The 24,573-nt window shown below is 48.0% G+C and overlaps 1 protein-coding gene across 22 annotated transcripts in view; it reads right to left on the reverse strand.

Annotated features, from left to right (window-relative positions):
• Farp2 (FERM, ARH/RhoGEF and pleckstrin domain protein 2) overlaps window positions 1-24,573 on the reverse strand; it is a 92,147-nt gene that overhangs the window by 62,598 nt on the left and 4,976 nt on the right. For 4 of the 22 annotated variants that reach the window (XR_011709200.1, XM_071619453.1, XM_071619451.1 and 1 more), the window contains exons 1-3: window positions 20,845-21,590; window positions 19,272-19,478; window positions 16,958-17,168 (exon numbers count right to left, since the gene is read on the reverse strand). Coding sequence is in view for 17 of the 22 variants with exons in the window: in XM_071619453.1 (XP_071475554.1) it covers window positions 16,958-17,168; window positions 19,272-19,378 (318 nt within the window). In the remaining 5 variants the exon portion in view is untranslated. Of the gene's footprint in view, window positions 1-16,957; window positions 17,169-18,508; window positions 18,682-19,271; window positions 19,479-20,844; window positions 21,594-23,380; window positions 24,516-24,573 lie in introns of those variants that run through there. The other 18 variants (XR_011709197.1, XR_011709196.1, XR_011709198.1 and 15 more) reach the window with 15 other exon arrangements.

Raw genomic sequence — 24,573 nt, forward strand, 5'->3', positions numbered from 1 at the left:
TTTCGACACAGTTCTCGCTGGTCCTAAGATACCAAGCTCTGCTCCAGTCTGCACCAAGGGCCAAGGACTGGTGCTGGCTGTGGAGCAGGAAGGTATGAAGGGCTACGTCTGCTTCTGGGAAGGGACTGGGTGACACAGAGGAAGAGGGATCTGCTCTTAGACTAAGAGACCAACTGGCACAAGTCATCTCCACGACGACGACGAGACAAGGCAAACCCGAGACTGCCTGTCCAGGATCCACCGGTACACCCTTCTTCTTTCAACAACAGTTTCTCTTAAAACCACCCACAGAAACAACGCCACTTAAAATTCCTAAATTGGAATCTATTCATTTATTTATGCCTTTCCATCCCCAATCCAAGTTTCCTGGCCTTGCTTGGTGATATAGAGCAGGGCCATGCAGACACTCCTCTTCAGCCAGCTGGCCTGCTGGTGAGGGCACCAGGGAGGAAATGCCACAAGAGGAGGCTTCTCCCGGTTTCTGGGGCTCCTGGCACTCCGGTCAGCTGTGTGAGGAGAGGTGCTGGTCCCCCACACCTGTTCCCACAATATCTCAGTGGACTCTTCTGAGCCTCGCCGTGGGGCAGCTCTCGGCATCTCTCCCACACCTGCATTCTTTAGCACCTCCCTTCAACCCTTAGCAGCTAATCTGGTTACAGGTCACGGGTTATTAAGTTTCCCAGTTCAAATTACTGGTAGTTACAGGACTTTAAAAGCTTCAATGAGCACATTCTGGAACACACCATAGACTATACAGCCTTCACACCTTTAGCTTGGAAAGAGAGGCTCCAATGTAAGAAAGAAGCACCCAAGGTGCAGAGAGTCCTGTCCTGTGCTGTCACAGTGCAGCCGCAGCTCAGGGAGCTGACGCCTGGCATAACTGAGGAGGCTTGGTGCAGAGGAGCAGCAGCCAACGGGAGGCTTCAGGCAGCTCCCTGGCCAGCTCCCTGCCTGTACTCCAGACTCCTGGGCAGGAGAGAACCTTGCCTGCCAGAGGCACTCCCACTGGAGAGAGTAGGCCTGCGAGCCTGTGATGAGCTTCCTAGAGGGGGAGTCAGGGTGCAGGGGGCTGAGACACCGTGGAGACCACTGTGAGCTGTTCTCCCATTAGCAAGAGACTGCTGAAAATCTCCCCACCCAAGCAAGGGCACATCAAGAAGGACACTCCCATGTGATGGAGGCCCAGTGTCACCACAGCCGTCTTCCCTACGCACACAGGCACGTGTATGTCAGGTGTCAGCAGTTGGAAAGCAACCTGTCATGAGCTGATACGCTTGGCTGATATGTGGCTTTTCTTTTTTTTTTTTAAATTGGTAGACCTTTATTTATTTATACGTGGTGCTGAGAATCGAACCCAGGGCCTCACACATGCCAGGCAATTGCACTACCTCTGAGCCCAGCCCCAGCCCAATATGTGACTTTTCTTCGTTCTCATCTTTCACTTGGCATCAAGGAAAAGCAAGCCAAAAGGGCAGCCTAGCTTGGAAGTGAAACCTCTAAGGTAGCTGGCCTCCTTACCTGCCACGACTTGTGTGCACGTGTGAAAGCTCTTACACAGAAAGGGAACCTGTGCACCAGCACGGCCTGCACTGGGAGCAGTCATTCTCAGAGGGAAGCCTGCGGCACAATCACCAACACTGGAACACTGTTTGCAGAACTGTCCAGGGATTAAGTGGGCAGACCGTAAGCCAAACCCTAACTGCAGACTCCTCCCTGAAGAGCAGAGAAGGCAGCCGAAAACACACCTGGAAAGTCACCGGCACCGAGGACCAACCTGGGCGGGTACCAGCAGTGTGGAAAGATAAGTGGACACATTCTTTCACATACAGAAGCAATGGAAGAGACTCCCAACGTGTCTAAAAGGAATTCCAGGAAAGGGGGTGACACTGGGGACTGACAACTGTGAACACGTGGAGGTGCCTATTTTAGAAGAAGTGCAAGCTACTGTATCCCCAGTCGCCTGCTGGAATCATTCAGAATCAAAAAGGAGAACAAGAAACAGAAAGCAAGCTCCATTTTCAACAGAACAAGGAAACTCCTCTAAATCCTGAATCCAAAACTGGGGGAGGCCACATGTAGAGAGAGAGCAAGGCAGGTGGGGACAGGGACCCAAGCAAGACACCAGGAGCAAGGTCTCAAGGCCCCTGAGGAACATGCATGAAGGGAAAAGGTGCCTCCTGGCCGGGGGGAGAACAGGACAGAGGGCATCTGCCAGGGCAACAGGGGCCCGGCTTGGCTGGAGAGGCAGCAGCCACCCGAGGAGGGGGGACAGACCAACACCCACAGGCTCTAGGCGGTTAAAACCCGCCAGTCTTGCTGGGGGTGGGGGGGCCTCCCTGGAACAGCCAACTCACCAGCAGCCCGCCTGCTCAGAGACAGCGCACACCTTGCTCCCTCGGAGGCTGAGGCAGGAGGGCTGCAAGCTTGAGGCCGGCCTGGGAAACCTAGGGAGACCCTGTCTCAAGACAAAAAAACAGAAGGACTGGGGATGTGGCTCAGTGGTAGAGTGCCCCTGGGATAAGTCCCTAGGAGGCAAAGCAGAACAAGCACCGTGGATACCCAACACCACCCAAGACAGTAGGAAGAAACAGGGAACACTAATGTCAGATGAACACTCAGCAGAAAACGCCGCCTACTGGGGCTGGAGACGGGACCAAGCTTCCCCTTGAGATCAGAAACAGCGCACCGCTCTCCCTCCATTGGCGACCACAGCGAGGGACTTTTTAGGCACTCTTCACTGAGCTGCATGCAGACAGGACTAGTTGTCCTCCTACCTTAGTCTCCCGAGTCGCAGAGATCCCTGGTGGGTACCGCCTGACACACGTTTTTTATTCCGATGAAGACCAATTCATCTTTCTTTGTCACTTCAGATTTTGGTGTTACATCTGTGATACTATAATCTAACAGTGATCTAACCTGAGGTCATGAGATACACCCGGTTCCCTCAAGAGTCTTAAGCTTTAACTGACACTGGGCCAACACCTGGAGCAGCCTCTGTGCATGGTGCACAGCAGGGTCCACACTGGCTCTGGGTGTGAGCCATCCTCCTCTCGGCACCCGACTGGCTCATCAACACTCTCCTGAGAATGCTGGCTGGCACCAGCATGCCTGCTATCTGTGCACCCTCAGTCATTCCCACCTGTCGGGCCTGCCTGGCCCTCCTGAGGCCCGCCCCGCGCTGCCTGGACTGCACGGTTCTGCAGCAGGTTCTGATAGGAGAAGCATGGGTCTCCCAACTTCCTTCTTTTAAGACCATTTGAATACTAGCTTTTGGCTATCTCATCCACCTCCTTATAAATTAACATCCTTATAAATTAAGGTCAACTTATCAACTTCTGAAAAAGAAAGCCACTTGTGGTTTTAGTGGTGACCATGTTGAATGTGTAAATCAGTTTGGGAGTATGACCTTCTAAAGTCTATCAAGTTTTCTGATCCACGAACCCTGTCTTTCTACTTACGTACACTGTGTTAATCAGCTGTGTGTCACTGTGATCAAAATGCCCCAAAAGATCAACTGAAAGTTAGAGAAGTGTACTTTGGGGTCATGGTTTCAGAGGGTCAGTTCATGGCCGGCTGACTTCTTCTTCTTTTTCTTGCCCAAGGTGAAGCTCATCATGGTGGAAGGGTATGGCAGAAAAAGCTACCCAGGGGCTGGGCTGTGGCTCAATGGCACAGCACTTGTCTGGCAGGCACACATGAGGCACTGGGTTCCAACCTCACCACATGAAAATAGATAATAAAGGTATCATGTCCATCTACAACTAAAAGAAAGAGCTGTTCGGTTCACGGTGACTGGGAAGCAGACGGGGGGAGGAACTAGGGGGTAAGACATGATCCCCAGGGGCTACCACTGTGGCTCAGTGGTAGAGTGCTTGCCTCGAAAATGTAAGGCACTGGGTTTGATTCTCAGCACCACATATAAATAAATAAATAAATAAATAAATAAATATCCATCAACAACCAAAAAAAAAGAGAGAGAGACATGATCTCCAAAGTCTCCCCCCAGTGACCTCGTTTCCTCAAGCCAAGCCCCATCTGCCTACAGATACTACCCACTTGGTCCATTCAGATTAGGTTCAGACAGAAGGTTCAGAGCAGCTGGCAACAGAAAAATCGCCTGGGCATACTAGGTATACTGCCAGCAGATGAAGCAAGGAACCTGGCTCTGACAGAATGGATGTTTGAATTTAGGCCCAAAAGGCACAAAGTGAGGTAAAAAAAAAAAAAAAAGAGACATTTCACAAGAGGAAAGCAGTGCTCTATCTGCATCAAGAAGAAACAGTTATAAAGATCTCTGGACCAATTAGTATAGTGTTGACATTCTTAAAAACTACGGGAGGTGAAAAGAAAAACAGATAAAAACACATTCATAAGAGGAAGCTTAGGACTCATGTAACTAAATGAGTAAAGTAGTTCATGTGTGAACATACACAGGGTATAGACAAGGATACAAAACACCTCCAAGGTCAAGAGCATGATGTGAGCAAAAAGGGAGCGTTACTTCTCCTTCCCTTTTTTTTTTTTTTAATGTTTGCAGTGCTGGGGATTAAACCCAGGGCCTCATGCATGCTAAGAAAGTGCTCTGACACTGAGTTACATCCCAGCCCTTTTTAAAGAATTTTTAAAATTTTGAAACAAGGTGTCACTAAGTTGCTGAGGCGGCCTTGAACTTCTGACCCTTCGGCCTCAGCCTCCTTAGTAGCTGGGATTATAGGTGTGCACCAGTGCTTGACAACCATAATCACACTTAAAGCAGGTTGCTAGTATTTTACATGTTTTTAAACAGCATACTAAAGTGACATGGCTACATCAATATTCGCAGCAGCTCAATTCACAGTAGCTAAACTGTGGAACCAACCTAGATGCCCTTCAATAGATGAATGGATAAAGAAAATGTGGTGTATGTATATGTGTGTACACACACACACACACACACACACACACAATGGAATATTACTCAGCAATAAAAGAGAATAAAATCATGGCATTTGCAGGTAAATGGATGGAGTTGGAGAATTTTATGCCAAGCAAAGCAAGCGAATCCAAAAAAACCAGGGGCTGAATGTTCTCCCTGGTGGATGCTGATCCATGAAGGGGGAGGAGGCAGAGGAAGAATGGAGGGACTTTGGATTGGGCAAAGGGGAGGGTGGGGGAGAGCTGGGGTATGGGGGTAGGAAAAATGGTGGAATGAGGACATCATTATCCTAGATACATGTGTGATTGTACAAATGGGACTCTATATCGCGTACCACCACAGAAATGAAAAGTCGTGCTCCATTTGTGTACAATGAAACAAAATGCCTTCTTCTGTCATGCATAACTAATTAGAACAATTTTTAAAAAGCTGTAAGACTGATATTATTATTATCATTTATTTTTGATACTAGGGATTGAACCCAAGGGTGCTTTACCACTGGGCTAGACCCCAGCCCTTTTGATTTTTTACTTTGAGACCAGGTCTCTGAGTTGCTTAGGGCCTCACTAAGTTGCTGAGGCTGGCCTTGAACTTGTACTGTCTTGCCTCAGCCTCCTAAGTCACTGCAACTGGCAAGACTGACATTATTTAAGCTGGAACAAATAACTGTAAAGCTGAGCATCCTCGATTTTATATGAGTTTGCTTTAAAAGAGCTTGCCGAGTGTTTTTGGCATGATGTTCCAGCATTTTTTCTAAAAGAATAGTAATGTCCATTGCCTTAAAGTCACTTCTTAGTTGACCTAATTGAAAACTGCTGTAAAACAAAAGATGTAGCATTTATTCTGCGACTGTGATAGCTTTTTTTTTGTTGCTGTGACCAAAATACCTGACACAAACAAAGGAGGAGAGGTCATTTTGGCTCCTGGTTTCAGAGGTGTGGGCTCCCACTGGCCGGCTACACTGCCTTGGTCCTGAGGGCCTTGGTGTGGAGGTGAGGCAGACACGGGGGTGACTGGTGGAGGAGTGCTTCTCAACTGGTGGCAGCTGGGGAGCAGAGAGAGGAAGGGCAGGGAGGAAACACCCTCCCAGGCACACCCTGGACCTCTTTCTCAAGCTGAGCACCACCTGCTACGTTTTCCACCACCTTTCAATAATCCATTCAGATTAGGAGTCTATCAGACGGATTAAGACACTGATAAGGTCAAAGTCCTCAAGACCCAATCATTTCCTAAGCGTCCCCTCTCTGAACACATGAGACTTTGGGGCCACATTACAGACTCTGACCACACAGCTACAAACATCCGGCCCCACGTTTCAATATCAACACATGCAGAAATTGTTCTGATGTATTTTTGATAAGGACCAAACAAATCCAAGTGTAATTATGAGGACACTAAGTTATGAATATCTAAAATTAGAAGATAAAGAAAAAATGTGCTCTTCATAATCAGGAACACTGTTTATTCTAGAAGATACCTGAGATTCTCCCAAGGCTTATGACACAGGTCTGGTCACTGGAGTCCCAGGCAGGTATTTAAGATTGTGGCCTGAAGAGGAAGGAATGTCTTCTGGATTTTCAATGAATCTGGGACTTGAAGTAGGTCTCGGTTTTCCTCTCCGCCACAGTGGAAAGAGGCTATTCAACAGCACACACAGGGCACTGGCCATGTGTGCAGGACAGCCAGCCCTCCTTCATGACCACTAGAGGTGCCGACAGGCGTTTTTCATGTTTCTCCTTATTGATGAGTCAAAGTTTCTAAAAGCAAAAGTCCATGATTACTGTACCCAGGAGCTGAGGTCCGATGACAGTCTAGAGGAGCCACCTCCTCATCCAAGCAGCAGAATGCTCCTGACAAGGTGTTTCACCTCAGAGGTCGCAATGACAGCTTCACGGAAGGGGATGGGGGTGCTCCTCACGTGTGCGCCACAGCAGGCTCCACAGGAGCTTCACCCAGAGCCCAAGAGCCCTCCTCTCGGCCCCAGGACCACGCAGCCCCCACAGGCTCCCCACCACATGCCACGACGCTCGGAGCTGGCATTCTCTGGCTCCTTAGAAACCTGCACCAGCAAACCCTGAAGGCCCCACCTTCAAGACAGCTCCCAGACACAGCTGAACCACCACTGCCCTGCACCCACCCTCCATACACTGCATCCTGGGTCACCTGAACGTTGCCCAAGGCTCCCCTCTTGCCCTGGCCTGGCTGTGACACACGCTGGCCTCCTCCATAAAGCCCCTGCCCTCCTGGACCCCACTACACTGGTCTCTTGCGAGATGCTGGCCACCAATGGAAGCATCTGCAGGTTCTGTTCCAACTCCCTCAACACTCTTCTACAGGACAGGGGTCCAACGGCCCCTCCCAGGTCCAGCTGCTGGGGCTTCCCTCCTCAGTGCATCCCCTCTGCTTTCTTGATCCCCAAGCACCCAGCTCTGGGTACCGCTCCCCACTGCAGAAACAGCACAAGAGACATGGAGAACCCCTGGGCCAGCAGACACCTCCACATACCCCTGGCCCAGGGCCGGCTGAGGAGCACAGCTCCCTGGCTCCAGTCACCTTCAGATGTCCCACCTCAGTGTGCTTTCTGCACCTGCTACCTTCATCCTTTTACTTCAAATATAACATATTTACTATCATCCCAACTCTTAACTTTGTAATCTTAAATTCAAATACAAGGTAAAATCCCAAACCCTGAAATACCCATAAACCCAAAGTAAAGCGGAGGAGCCTGAAGAGACTATGCCTAAGATCCAAACTTCTACACTGAAGTGCAGGCCTTGCTAAGACCACGAGGTGGTGCTCAGCTCAGTGGGGAGCACCTGACTGGCACGTGTGCCCTGCTGCACCTCAGCACAACACAGAGTGAATAAATAAAACAGAGGTATTCTGTCCATCTACAACTAAAACATTTTTTTTTTTAAAGAGAGAGAGAGAGATAATTTTTTGATATTTATTTTTTAGTTTTCGGCGGGCACAACATCTTTGTATGTGGTGCTGAGGATCGAACCCGGGCCGCACGCATGCCAGGCGAGCGCGCTACCGCTTGAGCCACATCCCCAGCCCCTAAAACATTTTTTTAAATACTTATTTTTTTAGTTTTAGGTGAACTCAGTATCTTTATTTTACATTTATGTGGTGCTGAGGATCGAACCCAGTGCCTCATGCATGCTAGGCAAGCGCTCTACTACTGAGCCACAATCCCAGCCCCAAAACATTTTTTTAATTAAAACAAAACAAAACAAAACAAAAACAAAAAAACAAAACTATTAAGGTACTCATGGGGCCAGGGCACGGCCCCCGCATGACGGGGTGGGGCGTGTCGTTCCCTTGTGCCAAAGGCTCAAAGCCACCCAGCCCACGACGCAGAACCTCTGTGTCAGATACTCACTGAAAGGACACGATCAAGAGCGTACATAAAAACTTACTATAGAGAAACTAGAAACAAAAAATTACGTAACTATTAAAAACCTTTAAAAGAACAATTACATAGAAAAATGTTCAGAAGATAATTTTAATTTTTCCAAAACTACAAAACCAGGTCCAGTTTAAATCCACTTTTGTTGAATTCATCCGTGTGACGGTGTCAGAGTTGGAAGGCCCTTGGAAACTTGGGGACGGCTGCTTACTCCATCAGCCGCCGTGGCATGGGCCCCGGGGAGTTTCTCTCTTCTCTTTTTCTACAGTGAATGCACATTACTTGCGGTCCTCCTGCCTCAGCCTCCCAAGCTGGGGAAACCTGACCAAAGTGGTTCCAAGGAGCCAGGTGCAGTGGCACATACCTGTCATCCCAGCAGCTTGGGAGGCTGAGGCAGGAGGACCGCAAGTTCAAAGCCAGCCTCAATAGAAGTGAGATGCTAAGCAACTCAGCGAGATCCTGTCTCTAAATAAAATACAAAACAGGGCTGGGGATGTGGCTCAGTGGTGGAGTGCCCCCCTGAACTCAATCCCCAGTACCCCCAGCAAAAAATGCGGGGGTATGAGAGAGTGCAGGGATTCCATTAGGGCTCATGGCCTGGGCAGGACAGCTGATACCAGTGCCTCCCTGGGAACTCCCAGCCCCCTCTGGGGCTGCCCACAAGATGAACTGCACCCAGCGCTGGCATGCTCGAGGGATGGCCACCCGACAGACAGGGCTCCTGGGCACACCCTCGGCAAAGGTGCCACAGGAGCCACATCCACTGAGTGCTTGGTTACAGGCTGTCACGGGATGGCACCCCTGATCATTCTATTCGGAGCCCACCTCTTCATCAGCCATAGTTGCTTTATGATCTGACACGGGCTGCCTGTGCGCTGGGGTTTGGTGGGGGGCTGGCACTGAGAGCTCCAATGCCACCACCTAGAAGCTAAGACTAAAAACGTGGCCACGCTGCTGTCAGGCACCGTCTGCCACATTCCTAGCCATCTGGGTTAAAAAAAAGATCAATTCTCCACGACCAAATAACAGGTTCTGAAATCGAGCACAGTCACATAATAGCAGTGTAGCCTAGACACCCACAAGAGCTCTGGGGGAAAACCTGCATTACCCCCACTTTTCAGATACCGAATTACTAGCTTTTCTTCCTGAGGTCAGACCAAAATCAGTTCTAAGGCAGCCTATTTTCCATACTTAGGACGCTCGTGCTGGAGCGACAATTCTTCCTGGCTGCAACCCTTCCGGGCCACGAGGAGAGCAGGGAGGTTTCCTGCCTGGAACGTGTCCTCCTGCTTGACATGTGCTTACGTTAATGTCTCTAACTTCTGAAAGAAAGGAAGGAAGAAGCAAAGAAAAAAGAAAAGTCCCCACTTGCCAGTCCTCCAGGCAGGATCTCACCCACCCACCCAAACTGTCCCTTTTGGGGTGTGCGAGATCAGACCTGCAGTCTCACTGAGCACTACCCTGGACTACCACTGCATCCCCACCTGTTCTCTTTGTTACTAAACACCACTTATGCATACTCACTTTCAGATAACTCACATTGATTCCTAACTCCTAAAAGACTGTTATGGTTTGTTTAGATAGGAGGTGTCCTCCAAAAGCTCATGTGTGAGCCAAGGCACTGCTGCACTGCCGGCTTAGCTGGGTGGTGACTGCAGGCAGTGGGGTGTGGCTAGAGGAGGTGGGTCCCTGAGGTGTGGCTCTGGGGTGTACATTTTGTCCCTGGTGAGTGGAGCTCTCTCTCCCTGCTTCCTGACTGCCCTGTTCTGAGCTGCTTTCCTCCCCGACACCCTCCACCACGATGTGCTGCCTCTCCTTCAGCCCAGAGTTATGGAGTCAAAGTCTGTGGATTGAGACTTCTGAAATTGTGAGCCTCAAATAAACTTTTCCTCCTCTAAAACTGTCCTTGTCAGGTGTTCTGCCCCAGCAGTGAGAAGCTGACTAGATCAGCGACGTATGAATTCGTGACAGTATACCTGCCTGCACATCTGCCCCGAGGTCTGGAGAACCCTCTCCACCTGGGGGACTTGGGGACCCACTGAACCTCTCCTTCCATCAGTGACAGAGTGAAGACCCTCACACCTGAACACGCTTCCACTGCACGGCTTCACACACAGGACAAGGCACAGGGCAGCCTGACACAGAACCCCAGAACTGCAGCGCAGAAACAAGACTTGATGTGAGGCCAGACTGCAACATTCAAAATGGCAGAACCATTGAATCCATTGAAACAAATCAAGATTTTACTACATTTACTACCAGCCACCGACTCCCCTCTGGGTTGCTAGTATCCCATCAACAAATGTCAAAAGTCACTTAAGACACAACTGAAGCCTGTATCAGCACTGGGGCTGCAGCCTAAAACCATCATGGACCTCTCTCTCCCTTCCTTTAAGCCCCTTCAGTAAACGCACTTCCACATACATACAAGCATTTCAGACTGGTCACAACCCATGTCAGAGACCACGACGTGTGTGCTCTAAGAGCCTGTACCCCCAAGTCTGTCTCAATACATGATTCACATAGATGAGAGTCATCGTAGCTAAGTGAGAGCTGGTAGCTATTCCTTAGAAATGAAATAAGCAGTGATTTAAAATACAGCATCGATAAATAAAAGTTCTTCAAGTCTGCATGACAATTCTCAATGAAAGAAGTTCAGAAGCCCACTGGGTTAGACAGAGTAAATGAAGGGAAGGGAGCAGGGGGGACCAGAAGACAGTAGGATGCGTGGGACACACCTTTCCCATCCTGGCATATGACTGCATGACCAGGGTAACTCCACATCATGCACAACCAGAGAATGGGATCCTAATTAGAGAAGTCACACCCCATGTTTGTACAGTATGTCAAAATGCACTCTACTGTCATGTACATCTAAAAAGACCAGACCAAAAAAAAAAATCAAAGGGAAAAAAAAAGAAAATCCCTGCTCTTGGGGAGAGCCACCTCCACAGGGTCACTGTGAACACACCAAGCAGCTTCTCCTGAGTCTTTCTGATGGTGGAGTGGGCAATGCAGCAGGGTGAACCCCACTCTTACTCAGTCTATCCCAGTAACCACCTCCAGGACAGCTTGTGTGTGCCAGACAAGTGCTCTGCCACCATGTCCCATTCCAACCTCAGGCCACCAAAATGATGCAGTTCTCATACTTTTTTTTTTTTTAATCCATTAAAAATAGCTTTTAAAACACCATCACAAACCACAATAAGTTATATTTCATTCCCAGCAGGATAGCTGGAATAAGAAAGTCAGAAAATGTCAAGTATGGGCAAGAGAGTGGAGAATCTGAGCCAGTTGCAGTGACGCACACCTGTCATCCCAGCAGCCTGGGAGACTGAGGCAGGAGGATCACAAGTTGGAGGCCAACTTCAGCAAGTTAGCGAGGCCCTGTCTCCAAATAAATAGATAGATTAATTAATTAAAAGGGCTGGGAATGTGGCTCATGGTTAAACATCCCTGGGTCTTGGGTTTAAGTGTCTCTGCTCTGGAAAGCAGTGGGGTCCTCTAGGGTCAGACTCAGGGTCACAACACGACCAGCAACTCCAACCCTAAGTACACCCTAAAGAAATGAAGACTCACATCCACATCAAGCCTCCTGCATGGACACTCACCACGACGTCCATCAGCTGAGGAAGGGACGGACAAAACGCTGGGTATCCACACAGAACACTCTTCTGCCATGAAAAAGAATGGGCACCGACACAAGCACCCATGCTGCGACCTGGGTGGACGTCTCAAGCGTCCGTCCCAAAAGAACACGACCATGACCCCACTCGGGCAGTCACTCAGAAGAGGGAGGGCCAGAGACCAGCGTAGATCATCGCTCACCTAGAACTCAGGGAATGACGTGGATTAACAGGTGTGGGTTTATTTTTGAGGAAAAAAAAAATGGTCTAAAATTGTGAAAGTGGCACATTTCTATTTAATACCACTGATTTGGACAGTCTATGAGTAAATTGTAGATATGCAAATTGTATCTCTATAAACTGTTATAAAAATCCCACTCCCACTCAACTTCACCTTCTAACACAAAAGAACAGAACTTAGCTTCAAGCCACCTGGACTTGGCCGTGCACTCTCTGGCACTCCCCTGCACCTGGCCAGCCCCTCAGCACCCTCGCGGGCTGCATCTGCTGGACCTGTGCGCACCCTGCTGCTGTACATCTTGGGGGACGCACCTCCCCACCCCTCACCGTGGGGAGCTGGAGCGAGGAGCAGACTGTGACCTGAGAGCATGCCGTACTGAAGCCCTGCGAGGACAGCGAGGCTCCCACACCTGAGGAGACACCAGAGAAGCCATGGGCTCTGCAGAGGGGGCAGGAGCCCCAGCACAGAGGGCTGTAGGTCATTCTGTATTTTCACCACAGCAAAAGAGAAGCATTAAAAACCACTAAATGTTGGTACTTCCCAGAGGAAAGAAGGGCCTTTAACTAAACTTTTAATAACAACCAGCAGGTTCTGTACAATCCCACATGAGCCTGGTTCTTCTGACCGGTGTGTGAAGCTAATTTTGTCCAAGCGTGAAGTTAGCACATCTCCCCAGAATACCATGGCTGCTCAAGACTCAAGAGACAGAAAATCAGGTAGACAGACCATGAAAGACATGCACACAACAACTGAACTATGGAGGCAACCTAGGTGCCCTTCAACAGATGAATGGATAAAGAAAATGCGGTATGTCTACACAATGGAATATTACTCAGCCATACACAGAAATGAAATCATGGCATTTGCCAGTAAATGGATGGAACTGGAGACTATCATGCTAAGTGAAATAAGCCAACCCCCCAAAACTAAAGGTCAAATATGTTCTCTCTGATATGCAGATGTTAAACCACAATAAGGGAGGGTGGAGAAGAGAGAATAGAAGTTCACTGGATAAGACAAAGGGAGGGGATGGGGATGGGAAAGACAGTAGAACGAATGGGCCATCACTTTCCTACGCTCATGTATGAACACCTGACCAGGGAAACTCCACATCATGTACAGCCATAAGAATGGGAAGGGACACTCCACGTATGTATGACATGTCAGATACACTCTGCTGACATGTGTAACTAAAAAGAGGTACACAAGGCCAGAAAGTCTAGAAACAGGGCAAAGCTGGACCCTGACGTGAGAGCACACTGCTGCGGGGAGACATTGACGACACTCTAGCAGAAAGCAGGGAGCAGGCCTGACTGCAGTCCCTCCCTGGGCACACACAGACTAAGCGCAGCACTGCTCCCCACACTGAGGACGCGTGGACCCACTCTCCCAGGCTGCCGTCTAGGACAGACAACATGCCGTGGGACACGACGTCCTGCTGGAGACTGACCTGCCCAGCCAGGGGTCTCACTGATGTCTGCCCACTGCCCTGCAAGCCTGACAAGTGTGCAGCAGCCTGCAGGTCCAGCAGAAGGACCACCTGGTCACAGCCTGTCTCCTGGTCCAAACATAAGGAGAGGGCAGTGAGGAGCACATGTGAAACTGAGGACGAGCGATGGTGGGCAGGGACGGAGGCCCGGGTCAGCACCCCGCCTCGACCCAGAGATCTGTGTCCAGGGCAGACACAAACCTGCTTCCTGGACAGGCACTTGGACCCTGAGGACAGCCCACCCAGTGTCCCAGCCCTGCCTCTGCAGCAGCTCTCCTGCACCACTGGCAGCAGCGGGTGCTCTGCAGGAGAGGGCCGATTCCTGCCATCTGGGCAGGTGACTCCATGTCCCCACCTCTCAACCCTGCGCAAGCCTCTAACTTGCTGAAGCCAATTCAACACAACCAAAGAGACACCGAAGACTTTGACACTGAGCCCCCACGGCACCTGCGGCTCCCATTCTTGCACTGAGAGCATCTCCAGGCGTATGGGGCACACACAGGCCTCATGGCTAGCCAGACCAGCAATGGCCACCCCACCCGATGGACAGGCTAGAGTGGGAGTCACTGTCACTTTAAGCCACTAAGTCTTGGGTGGTTTGTCACTGGGGAGGACAAGACTGACTTATAATCAGACGCACTGAGCTCTGGCTCCCCGTGTAGGTGCTCCTCAGCTGGTAACAGTGCAGAAGTGCCTGTCCAACTCAGGGCTCTGGGACAGCTGCTTTTCCAAGGGGACTCTCTACTTTCTGGTGACCGGTCAAGTATGTCAAATACCAAAGATGATAGTAATATTTAATTAATAGAAACAATTATTTCAATTTATAACTCAAAAATAAATGCATGCTTTTTCCTTTTAGATCCTAGTTTTAGTTGATACAGACTATTAAGCAGGACAGAAAAGATGTTTTCAAAGCAAATCCTAAATAGTGCAATTATTTTTCTTTCAGTTTCTAAAAAAAATTTTATAACACGTTAACAAGCCTAGACCTTAGTGAATAAATATCTTTGCCAGAGGGATGGCTGCATGGTGGAAATTCTTTCAAACATTTTGATTGGAAAAGATTTGGGAGGCTGCTGTCGTGGCCATGCCTGCAATCCCAGTGACTCAGGAGGCTAAGGCAGGAGGATTGCAAATTTGAGGCCAGCCTCAGCAACTCAACGAAGCCTTATGCAACTTAGTGAGACCCTGTCTCAAAATAAAAAATAAAAAGGGCTGGGGATGTGGCTCAGTGGTAAAATGTCCCTGAATTTAATTCCCAGTACCAAAACTAAATAAATACATAAGATTAAGATTTGGGAGCCCATGACCTATTTCAAAGGAGAGTGATCCCCAAGCTTCCAGAAGTGCACCAGTGGTAGCCCTCCAGAGTTCAAAGGTCATCATTTCAGCAGACTTTTGTGATGAGACAGTCACCACTGCCCTAATAAAATGAGATTGGTTTTCTTCTCAGATACAACCTTATACACCAGGCAAGGTGGCACACACCTGTAATCCCATAGACTCAGGAGGCTGAGGCAGGAGGATTTCAAGTTCGAAGCCAGCCTCAGTAATTTAGTGAGGCTCTAAGCACTTAGTTAACCCTGTCTCAAAATAAAAAATGAAAAGGGCTGGGGATAGAGTCGGTGGTAAAATGCCCCTGGGTTCAATCCCAGTACTCCCCTACCCCGAAAGCAAACAATCAAAAACAGCAACAAAATTTAAACGAAAAGCATTTGAGTCTCAGCACTAGCCACCTATCATCCAATACTCCTCAAGAGGAAGGGGATTCCAGGGAACACTTGCCCAGGTGCCAGCAGAGGACAGCCTGCGGGCTCTCTCCAGCCTCCTAGCCCTCCCCTGAGCTCTCTGCAGTAGAGCAAGCCCGCCTCTGACTTTCTGTGCAGGATCCTGACTCAATAGACACCTCTAAACACAGACACACCTCCTGAGAGAAGTCAAGATTGTTCTCTTGCTTGATTTCTGTGGCATTAAAAATAGGAAAAGCTTTTAAAGATGTTACTTTAATTCAATATACAAATACTAGAAAAGAGAGAATGGATTTCTGTATTACAAATGAAAATACATTAGCAATTTTAAAAAAGAACATTTGTCCTAATATCACTTAGAAAAGCAGAGAAAATGTTTTCTAACATACCATATGGGTCCAAAAGAAAACAGTAAGCAGGGCGCAGTGGCACATGCCTGTAATCCCATTGATCTGGGAGGCTGAGGCAGGAGGATTGCAAATTTGAGGCCAGCTTGGGCAACTTAGCAAGACCCTGTCTCCAAAATAAAAAAGGGCTGGGGATATAACTCAGTGGTACAGTATACCTGGGTTCAATCCCCAGTATCACACGCCCCTCAAAAGGAAAAGAAAATAGCGTTACTGAAGTATGTTTGTGTGTTCCTGTGTGTGTGTGTGTGTATGTATATAAAAATAAAATATTTATATATATATAAGTGCTACTTAAGTATATATGTATATATATAATTTTTTTTTTACTATGTCCAATTATTTTTGCCAACATTATCAATACAATCTATAATTAGGAAATTTTTTCAGAATAAAAAAAAATTTCATTGCTGACCTGGATAAAGAAGTTATATGCTAACACCATGATAACACCTCCTGTATGCTGGGCTCTCACTTCCCACCAGCCTCCTGAGAGGAGAAGCTGAATCTGCATCCAGACGTGGATGTGACCCACCCAGGCAGCCAGGTGGGACCGGTCCACATGGGAGCAGCCTGGCTGCAACTGTGCCCTTCAACAGTCTTTTTAGCCAGCCTCTCGGAAGAGGAGAGTGGAAAGACCGAATCCTAGTGGAACTTCAATTGAAAGAAAAAAAGAATACCACTTTCACACTTCAGGAGAACTCAGTTTCAGTGTTTCCAAGGACTTCACTGAGTGTTCATCAAAGCCACTCTTGGCCAGCTTGATAAATGTACAAGACCTCGGTTGGGATGTAGCTCAGAGACCCAGTGCCTGCCTAGCATGTGCAGTGCCCTAGGATCACTCCCCAGTACTGGGCAGGAGGGGGAGTCAGGCCTAGTGGCAGATATCATTCCAGTGACTCAGCAGGCTGAGGTAGGAGGACCCAACTTTGAGAAAGCCTGGGCAACTTAGCAAGACCCTATCTCAAAAAATAAAAAGGGCTGGGGATTCTAGCTCAGTGATAGAGTGCTTCGGGGTTCAATCCCCAATATGGCAAGACAAACAAATACACCAACAGAGCAGCAGAGCAGAGCTGACCAGCACTGGCCTTTAGAAGGCCTCCTACATGCACCCCTTACCTCAGTGTCAAATATCTCCACAGTGTTGTCCAGCAGCTTGACTCTGATGTGCAGGTGCTTCTCCTGCATTCTGGGTGACAACGTCTGCCCTGGTTCGAGGGTGCTCACTCCCATGGGGGTCTGGGTGCTCAAGCGTATCCCTGCAGACTGCAGGACTCTGTACGTTCCTTCTATCTCCCCCATTCCTCCTCTGTCAAAAATGAAGAAAATGCTAAATAAAACAAAACACAGCAGAGAATTACTACTTTAGGTATTATTAAAACAATGTAAAAAACAATCATCAGGCACATGGGAACCTGAGTCTTTTTTTTTTTAAATTTATTTTCTGGTTGGACACAATATCATCTTTATTTTATTTATTTATTTTTATGTGGTGCTGAGGTTCGAACCCAGGGCTTCACACATGCTAGGTGAGCGTTCTACCGCTGAGCCACAACCCCAGCCCCTGAGTATTCTTTCTGCAACTTCTGCAAGTCTTGAATTATATCAAAACAGAGTTAAAAAGATTATCTTTGAGCAGGACACGAAGGCACACACCCATTCCAGTTACTCAAGAGGCTGAGGCAGGAGGATTGCAAATTCAAGGCCAGTCTGGGCAAGTAAGCAAGACCCTGTCTCAAAATAAAAAAACAGAAATGTGTTGGGGATGTGGCGCAGTGAGGGAGCTCCTCTGGGTTCAGTCTCCAACACCCGCTGCCCAAAATGTGTGTATATAAATATATAGGGCTGGGGTTGTGGCTCAGTGGTAGAGCACTTGCTTAGCATGTGGTAAGGCACTGGGTTTGATTCTCGGCACCACATACAAATAAATAAAATAAAGGTCCATCAACAGCAAAAAAAAATATTCAATAAATAAATAAACATTCACACACACACCCACACACACTTGGGCTGGAGTTGTGGCTCAGAGGTAGAGCGCTCACCTAGCATGTGTGAGGCCCTGGGTTTGATACTCAGCACCACATAAAGTAAAATAAAGACATTGTGTCTACCTATAACTAAAAAATAAATATTTTCAAAAAATTATATATGTGTGTGTATATACATATATACACACATATCATATCTATCTATATGTATTTTACTCACACACATGAAAGTGCAGTATAAACAATAACAAATGTAACTCTCAATAATATCTCTCAGGTACTCTGGAAGCCAGGTATGTATATTAACTCACTGAACACCTGAGACCCAGTTAACAAGTGACATCTTCAAAACATCTTGAAATTAATAGAAGATGTTTTGAAGATGTTACTTTTACAAATTCTATCTCAGATGTATCTCAGTAGTAGAGCACTGGCCTAGCATGCACAAGGTCTCAGGTTTCACCTCCTCCTCTGCAAAAAACACACACTTGATGAACTTCCTATCCCCACTCCCTTGCATGCCAACTAAATTGCTGCAGGTCTCCTGGCCTTCTCCTTTTTGTCAAGACAAACCTAATCAAGGACTTTTTACACTTGCATCGTTTGAAAAGCCTGTGGCTCACTGGCAACCAACTCCTACTGTGCACTTAACCCTGTCCCACAAAGCCCCCTTCCAACCCACCTGTGGGAGACAGGCACATGTGCACTGCATTCATCAAGCAAGAGCACACCACTGGGGAAGTGGAAAGACAGCAGGAGGAAAACCCTCAGGCACGACATCTCTGCCAGGTGTGTCTCTCTTTGATTCCTCCAGAAACTGCTCAAAGGCTCTGGTTCCTACGGATATATCCTCATCTAATAACAATAAAAAACCCTGTAGAATGTCCTTTCTTAAGAGTTGGAAAATTCAGCTCAAAAACTGGCGGAGGGATTGGGGGATGAAACACGGGGTGCCCACAGAGGGGAGGCTCAGGAGAGTGTCGCTGGCCTTTCTGCTCACTTTTTCTGTGCTCCTAACACTGCTCTTTTGTCTTTTATGTGTAGACATTTTTAATATCTTTATTACTTATCTTTATGTGGTGCTGAGGATTGAACCCAGTGACTCACATGCGCGAGGCAAGTGCTCTACCACTGAGCCCCAGCCCCAGACCCTGCTGTTTTCTTTTCTTTTTTTTTGTAGTTACAGATGGATAGCATGTCTTTGTTTCTAACCCAGTGCCTCATGTGCGCTAGGCAAACACTGTGCCACTAAGCTACAGCTCCAGCCCCTAAAACTGCTCTTAAACAAAAAAAAAAAAAAAAAAAAAAGGAAAAGCCCACCAGGGAACACAGAAATGACAGAGACACCCAGGCTCTTGCTCTTCCGCTGGGAAATCAGCACGTGGCTCCCTGCAGAAAGCACAGCCCCGATCCACAGTAAAGGGTGGTGTGCAACAAAAACCCACCTCCCTTGAAGACTGAAGGTGCCTCCACTAGGAGGATCAGGAGTCAATCTTCTAGACTGACCAAAGAAAGCAGAACACCTGACGTTTTCTCTGAATTTGTCCAACATGCCCAAGACGCTCGGGGTGTTAGGAAGGAGTTTTCACAGTTGGTAACGACCCAATGGACTCTCTAGCTAATCCCTTGGCCTGAGCAGCATTTCTGCTTCACTGAAATGCAGAAGGAGGTGGAGCCTTCTTTCTTCTTTTTCTAAGCATGACTAACATTTTTTAGAATAAGCAACTAAGTGAGAAAGTTGGGAAACAAAGTCAGTCTTGTATTCCATGGCAAGGCTCAAAGAGCTGATTGGAAAAACAGGTGGCCAGGCTGGCTGGCTGGCAGACGGGGCACCCACACCATCCCAGGAGTAGCTGGCATCCCATACACCACCTCCCTGTACCTAGCTCACTGTCAGATGGACGCCAACAAGGCCGACCATCACAGAACCACGGAACCTGATGGGGACATGGCCCTCAGCACCAGAAAGGGCGTCGTTAACTCAAGGTGCTGGTGCTGCTGGGGCAGCTCACCAGCACTGCAACAGGCCCACAGGAAGGGCACTCGTGGACAGCAAGGGCGGAGGCCACCACCTGGCAGTGGGAACCTGGGAGCCAGAGCACCCCAGTGGGTGAACTCAGCCACTTCTCCATGCCCAGCCCCAGCTTTTCACCTGGAAAATGGCAGGGGAGGGAAGGGCCAATCAGATCCTTTTCAACTCTAAGGGTCCAAGATTCTGTTCTAGCAGCTCAATGTGAAAATGAACTAAAAATTGATGTGTTCTTGATTCTAACTAATAAAATAAACCAAATAAAATCGTGTGACCACAGCCTTTCAACCCAGCATATGCAACAGTGCTGCAGAACAGGAAGACTCCTTCCAGCCAGCCTCCACAGCGCAGCAGGAACACCCAGCCAGGAGGGTTCTAGAGACACGGTCATGTTTGCCAACATTACCGTTCTACTTTCACTCCCTAGTTTCTTTCATTGCCCCAACACTAAACTGATGTGTTTAAGTCCTTTAGCACATTTTAGAGCTACCTACTGAGAAATTCCTAACTGTGAGAAAACAAATTCTAAATACTGAAGAATAAGTTTTAAAAGCTGAAACGAGTCCAGATAACTGGGGGGATCTCAACACTGTCTGGAGGGGCGAAGCCAACATGTGGACGTCAGCATCTTCATCCACAGAAGCAGTAAGATCTCTACGTTGTCTGCTGCTCTGTGAACAGCAAGGAACAAAGCAGGTGCAAGGCATGTTAGTGTCACCCAAGGAGGATATATGTATTCATATGCATAAAACTATGGAAGAATAGGCCCCAAACTAACAAAACTGGCCACCTCCCTAGGGAGAAGGAAAGGAGCAGAGATGGTGAGTTGAGGAACTGTCTTCTTTAATAAACTGTGTTTAATAGTTCTGACTTAGGAAATTCATAAAAGTTCTCAGTATTTTAGAAAAGCAAGCCCTAAAAACCTAACAAAATGAAACCAAGATCCTCGATGTATATTAAGACAGTAGCTAAATTACCGAGAAACTCACCTCTTGTGGCCTTAAAGTTCAGCGACCTCAGTTCCCATGGACAGTGAGACACCCTAAGGAATGGGTGTTCTTCCAGGTAACCCAGAGTGTGGTGGTTCTATAAGACAAGTGGCCTGCTTCCTCAGCAAGTGGAAGAACAGAAGAACGAACAGACACTGTCAGAGACAACTTCTGCAATGACTATGTGAGTACTAGTCACTATTTAAATGCTGAGACCACTCGGATGCTAGATGACATTCAGAAGTTAGTGTTACCTTCCACCTGTTTCACTGGTCACATGGCCATGTAAAGGGGAAAAGTCCCTATTCCTTAGAGATATAGACACATTCAGGATAAATGAACTGTTCTACTCAATGAGTTGGGGATCCCATGGATGAGGTATGTGGGGTGGAAGGCTGCCATATGGTGACGATTGAGAATGGACACATGGACTTTGGTACACTCCTGTACTTTTGTGACTCTTTAGAAGCAAAAAAAAAAAAAAAAAAAAACCCATAAAACAATTCCAGCAACAATTTGATGTACACACACAAAAAATGAGACGCTCCAAACTTACAAATGCTGCAGTCCCACACTTTCCATGGGAGCCACTGCCCAGGGGATACAGCTGTTCGCTGGTGGCTACACCCCCAATCTGTGAAGGCGAGACTGGCATCCACAGCTCCAAATCCAATAGGCTACTGTGGAGGTTTTTCAAGATGAAAAAATACCCAACAAAAACTTCAATTTAAAGAACTGTTGCTGGGCGTGGTGGTGCAGGCCTGTAATCCCAGTGGCTCAGGAGGCTGGCTCAGGAAGATCAAGAGTTCAGAGTCAGCCTCAGCAAAAGCAAAGCGCTAAGCAACTCAGTGAGACCCTGTCTTTAAATAAAATACAACATAGGGCTGGGATGTGGCTCAGTGGTCAAGTGCCCTTGAGTTCAATCCCCAATTACCCACCCCCCAATTGTCCTTATTTCCGTTACTGTATTTTCACTAAAATTCCTATTTGTTTTTGGTCTTTATGTCTCCTATTTTTATTTATTTAATCCTGTCTATACTTCTATACTTCCTATGTTTCAAGAGTAGCTTTACTTCTTGGAATATTCTAATAGCTGCTTAGAGGGTTCTTTTAGCTGGGTGTGGTGGCACACACCTATAATCCCTGCTATGAGACAAGAGGGTCGCAAGTTTGAGGTCAGCCTGAGAAACTTAAGGGGATCCTGTCTCAAAATAAAAAGTAAAAAGGGCTGGGGGTGTAGCTTAGTGGTATAGTACTCCCGGATTCAATCCCCAGTACCAGAAAAATTAAATAAAAATAAAGAATATATATATTTTTTGTAGCCTTAACAAGTTATACCACAATTTAGCATCTTAAAACAAGCACTTTCTATCATCTCATGATTTCTGTGGGTCAGAAGTCTGGGTGCAGAGGGCTCACCAGAGTTTTTGGCTCAGGGTCTCAGGAGGCCGAGTCAAGGGTCAGCTGGCCAGGGGTCCTACCTGGGTGCTCTGAGGGAGAATGCCCCGTCAGGCTTGCTGGGTTCTGTGTGGGTGCAGGAATGAGATCTCTGCTTCCTCCTGGCTATCAGCTGCTGGTCATTCTCAGACATGCCTCAGTTCATAGCCCCTTCCATCTTCCTCCATCTCTCTGGCAGAAGGGTCTGCCAACCAGCTGGAAACAGACCCTGCTCCTAAGAGCTCGAGTAATCACATGTGCCCACTGGATAGTCCAGGCTGATTAGTTACAACTGTAAAGTGCTTTTGCTATGAACAGTAAAGGAGGTAAAGGTCACAGGGGTCACAATCCTGAAGACCACCTAGTCTGACACAGATCAACCCAACATTCTTATCACCTATGCTTTCTTAGGAGAAGATTATTTTCCTGGTGTCTTTTTTTTAATATTTTTTTTTAGTTGTAGTTGGATACAATGCCTTTATTTTATTTATATATTTTTTATGTGTTCTGGGGATCGACCCAGCACCCTGCACGTGCTAGACAAGCGCTGCACCGCTGAGCCCCAGCCCCTTTCCTGGTTCTTTGTATGTATTCTGGACTGTGTCCTGGGCCTTTTGAACGTTCTGCTGTTGGACACTGTGGTTCTCATTTAAAGCCTATAGGAAATGTTGGTATTCATGCTGAGCAGGCAGTTGGCCTGGATTGGTTCAGGTCACAAGTGCCAACCCAGTCTTCTGTGGAATGCGGTCTCAGTGTCACCCAATCTTCACAGCCTCAGCAGTATTCTCAGCAATGTCCCATTTGCCCAAGTGGCCAGCTGGCTGCAGGGCAGTGACCTATCTCTTGGTTTTCTGTTTCTAAGCTGTTTTCAGGGTGAGCCCACCCCCCACCTCTGCACTGGATCTCACTTGTTCAGGGACCACCTAACCCAACCCTGTCTCTCTCTCTCTCCCTCCGGTCTCCCTGAGTACTTCCCAGTCCTCCTGACAAAAATGTGGGACTTCACTTAACCCGCCCTGACACACTCTTTTTGTGACTGCACCTGGCCTGGGAAAGAACCGCAGGTGGGAAGAAAGGAAAGAAGCAACTGCCACAATACCTGGCAGGAGGCCCGGAAGAGGAGGGAAACGTGGCTTTCTCCCACCTGCTCGGCTGGAAGTCTTCCCTGCAGCCTTCCCAGTCCTCACAGCCTGAGTCCCAGCCAGGGCATGTGGAGGAGGACGGGAGCTCACTATGGGGTCAGCCTTCTGCAGTGCTGCTCCCCACAAGTCCAGGAGTCAGGGCTCGTCACTGGGAGGGCAGGGCAGAGGGTGCCTCCCACCCACATGCATTTTAAGACGTGTTCATGGTGGTGGTCACTGGAAGACGGAAGAAGGGGATTTTGCTTCCTTCTTCCCAATTTTCTCTTCCAATTGCCTTCAGTGATGGTTGGAAGCTGCCACAGGGGAACCGAGCACCCCTTCACCACTGTGTGTGTGTGTGAACTGTGGGCACTGAGCGCACAGGGTGGACTGAACCAACGTCGCCGGGCCTCGCTCTGGTCTTTTCGCTTGCTCTGCCATGATCAATCCCCACACAGCTCATGAGACGGGTGTGGCCTTCCCAGATGTCAGTTGACCTGCTGACAGCAGACATCATGAAGCTAGACTCAACCCCCTGAAACCTGACCCCTGGCCTCATTTGAATGGCTTCTCCCCAATAAAAGGGTTCAGCACATGCTCTCTCACACTCTCTCTCTCTTTCCATGGACCCCTAAGGTCAGAGGAGCTGTCCCAGGACCCAAAGGTATCTCTGTCTTTTGTGTGGTTATTTTGTGCAGCCCAGTTCATCAGGAGTGACCCTGAGTGTTTGAGTCATGAGAAATGTGACAAGTGATAAGTCTGTTACTTGAAGCCAGATGCCTTCTTGCAGATGCTGGTAGCACGTGGCTTCAAGTCTAAACTGAGGGGTGCTACCTACATCATGCTCCTGCCTACCTTCCAGGGGAAGCAAGAGTAACCACCATGTCTGTAACACTCAGACAGTAGGACTTGTTCCCATTCAACATACCTCTTATTAACTACTACTGAAGAAACTAGAATTGTAATGATAGAGGGAGTAGATTTAGTAAAGCCTCATACTTTAAACTATTTCTAAAATCACACCCCTTTTCTGAAACATATTCTCACTGGATGCTCTAAGATGCAATATGTGCCATCATTCCAAACCACACTGGGCTACCTGGCTTCAAGCACAGGCATCTGAGTACAAGGCCAGTCTGGTTTGGGTCCCAGGCTTCACACATAGGCTCCC

The sequence above is a fragment of the Marmota flaviventris genome, chromosome 11 (assembly GCF_047511675.1).
Source record: "Marmota flaviventris isolate mMarFla1 chromosome 11, mMarFla1.hap1, whole genome shotgun sequence".
NCBI lineage: Eukaryota > Metazoa > Chordata > Mammalia > Rodentia > Sciuridae > Marmota > Marmota flaviventris.